Source organism: Cryptomeria japonica, chromosome 6 (assembly GCF_030272615.1).
Source record: "Cryptomeria japonica chromosome 6, Sugi_1.0, whole genome shotgun sequence".
Lineage (NCBI taxonomy): Eukaryota > Viridiplantae > Streptophyta > Pinopsida > Cupressales > Cupressaceae > Cryptomeria > Cryptomeria japonica.
In genome coordinates this window covers 620,291,762-620,294,637 of record NC_081410.1, presented here as the reverse complement: position 1 = coordinate 620,294,637, position 2,876 = coordinate 620,291,762, and the positions used below count along the sequence as shown (strand labels likewise).

At 33.0% G+C, this 2,876-nt stretch overlaps 1 protein-coding gene across 1 annotated transcript; it reads right to left on the bottom strand.

Annotated features, from left to right (window-relative positions):
* Positions 1–383: 383 nt before the first annotated feature.
* Positions 384–1,135, bottom strand: LOC131043652 (uncharacterized). Its single transcript, XM_057976886.1, has one exon. It carries the CDS (start codon positions 997–999, stop codon positions 661–663), a length of 339 nt encoding a protein of 112 aa, XP_057832869.1. The 5' UTR covers positions 1,000–1,135; the 3' UTR covers positions 384–660.
* Between the last annotated feature and the right edge of the window lie 1,741 nt (positions 1,136–2,876).

Here is a 2,876-nt window from a genome sequence, read left to right as displayed (position 1 = left end):
CCTGTTTTGATATACATGTGAAAAAGATATTGTACAAAGCAGAATACTTGTAAAACACAGGGCACTAGATAGTATGATGTATATGTTTTGAACTATTCTAATATAAAAAAATAAAAAAATGCAATATAGACCACTATTCCTGAAAACAAAATTGCCTAGATTATTCATGTCTACCAAACGAAACCACAATGAGCACATCACAAAGTGAGTGCAAGTGTAAATAAAACTCAACACTCTTTTGGTTATGAATGCACATAAAAGATAGGTAGTAGCACATTCTATTTAGTTTCTTCTGGATTTGATTGTGTTACTTTTTTAGTATCAACGTTTCAAATGACACTACACAATCTATCATCGGAATATTTAGAAAATACCAGAATGCGTAAGATTGTAAATTGAAGCAACTAAATGATATTAGCATTGATTTGAAAATATGATAACATTAAGTAACATATTTGTCAACCTTTGATCTTTCACTGATAAAAGCCATACAAAGAACAAACAATCCTCGTAATACACCTTGCATGAGGGACTTTTAATGACATGGAACATAATTCCAGATCATTCTTATTATTAGATGCCTATCGACTCCATCCACAAGTGCCCTATTCTAATAACCTAGGCGACCCTTTGCACCATGACTGCTTCATGCATCTTGGCCTATTCTTGATTTGCCATATTCTTATCTTTTAAAGAATTTTGTAGCAGTTCCACAACTGGAGGCACATTTGGTGGGTTATCAGGAAGATTTGACCTGATGACCTTGAGGATATTATTCACATTGTGATTGAGGACACTCATTGCCTGCTTCTTGTTATAAACAGCTTTTTTTTCATCTTCATAATTGTTCCACTGACGGAACATATTGCCTAAGATCTTCTTGAATGCCTCAACTAGTTCATCATTGGCCTCCTTTATACCATCGTAAGGTGGTGCATGAGCATCAATTCTCCAGAATATGAGAGCTTCCGGGCCTTCTGGTTCAGAAGAACTCGCCATCTTATATCTTTCTCCTTATGGATCCACAATATCCCAGATCAGCTACTACAACAATCGACCATATGCTTGATGAACTACCTATCTATATTAATAAATAGGGATTGCTATGAAGGGATGAAATAATGATTTGCAGATCATCAACACAAAGATGCACAATAATTTACATATTTATGTGATAAGATTTACAATTGAATCCAACTAATCAAATAACTAATCAACAACTAACAACTAATCTCAAAAAAATGTCTCCGTCACCAACCGGATATAGATTTGTGGGTACCTGAAGATATAGATGCCACTGCTAAAGAAATCTAAACCATCCATATCTTATCTTATCAGCTCTTTAATATATGGAAATTGATAAACATTTCGAGTTTCTGAAGTAAAATTTGAATTTCTGCGTGTACCGAACTTCTGCAGAGTCAGATTTCCATGTGCACAATATTTAGAGAATTGTGCAATAACATTTTAATAAATAGATCTACCTGCCTAGGGTCTGTAGACTGTTGTTTTCGTTTTGACTACACAGCTTTATTCTTAATCTAATTAAAAATATTAGGTAGAGCTCGTTATCGGTTGATTGATTTCCTTAAATTACATTTTAAGGGTTGTGGCCTATTAATTAATCTGAAAATCAATTTTAGTAGGGGGTGTAGCTAGCCTCTTAACAAGAGTTGAACAAAACAAGAATGATTAAAATAGTTTTCTTTTTGGTTGGGAGTTGGGAGAAAAAAAGAATCTGCTAGATGTAGTTGCCTCAAACTTGATTAATTTTGCAGTTCTTGATACTTAATTTTATCCTATTTATATGATATTTTGATCCACTTTTATTATGAATAATTTGTAAAATATTATATAATAATATACAAATATATTTCATAATAAAAAGATGCAATATCTATCACTATTTCTGAAAATAAAAAATTCTCTAGACTGTTCATATCTATCAGATTGGAACTGCAACAAGCACACCACAAAGTGAGTGTACAGGCATAAATAAAGCTCAACACTCTTGTGGTTATGAATTCGCACAAAAGATAGGAAGTAACACATCTCATTTAGTTGCTTTTGGATTTGATTGAGTAACTTTTTTAGCATCAATGTTTGAGATCACACTCCATGATCCATCATCAGGATATGTAGAGAAGTCTGGGATATATAAGATTGTAAGTTGAAGCATCTAAATGATATTAGATTACTATTCCTAAACTTAAGATTGCCTGGACTATTCATATCGCCTAGACAGAACCACAAACAACACATCACAAACTGAGTACGAGCGTAAACAAAGCTCAAAACCCTTTTGGTTATGAATTCACATAGAAAACAGATAGAAACACATTTCATTTAGTTTCTTTAGATTTGATTGTGTAACTTTTTTAGCATCAACATTTCAGATCACACTCAATAATTCACCATTATGATATTTAAAGAATGCTTGATATGTAAGACAATAAGCTGAACCAAATAAATGATATTAACATGGATTGTGAAATCCCAATAACATTAAATAACACATTTGATAACCTTCCAACTTTAACTTATAAAAGTCATTAAAAAAAGACCATCCTCAGAATACACCTTGCATGAGGAACTTTCAATGACATGGAATATATAATTCCAGATCATTCTTATTATTAATGCCTATTGACTCCATTGACAAGTGCCCTAATCTAATAACCTAGGCGACATTTTGCACCATGACTGCTTCATGCATCTTGGCTTATTCTTGAATTGCCAGATTCTTATCCTTTACAGAACTTTGTAGCAGTTCCACAACTGGAGGCACATTTGGTGGATTATCAGGAAGATTTGACCTAATGACCCTGAGGATATTATTCACATTGTGATTGAGGACACTCATTGCCTGCTTCTTG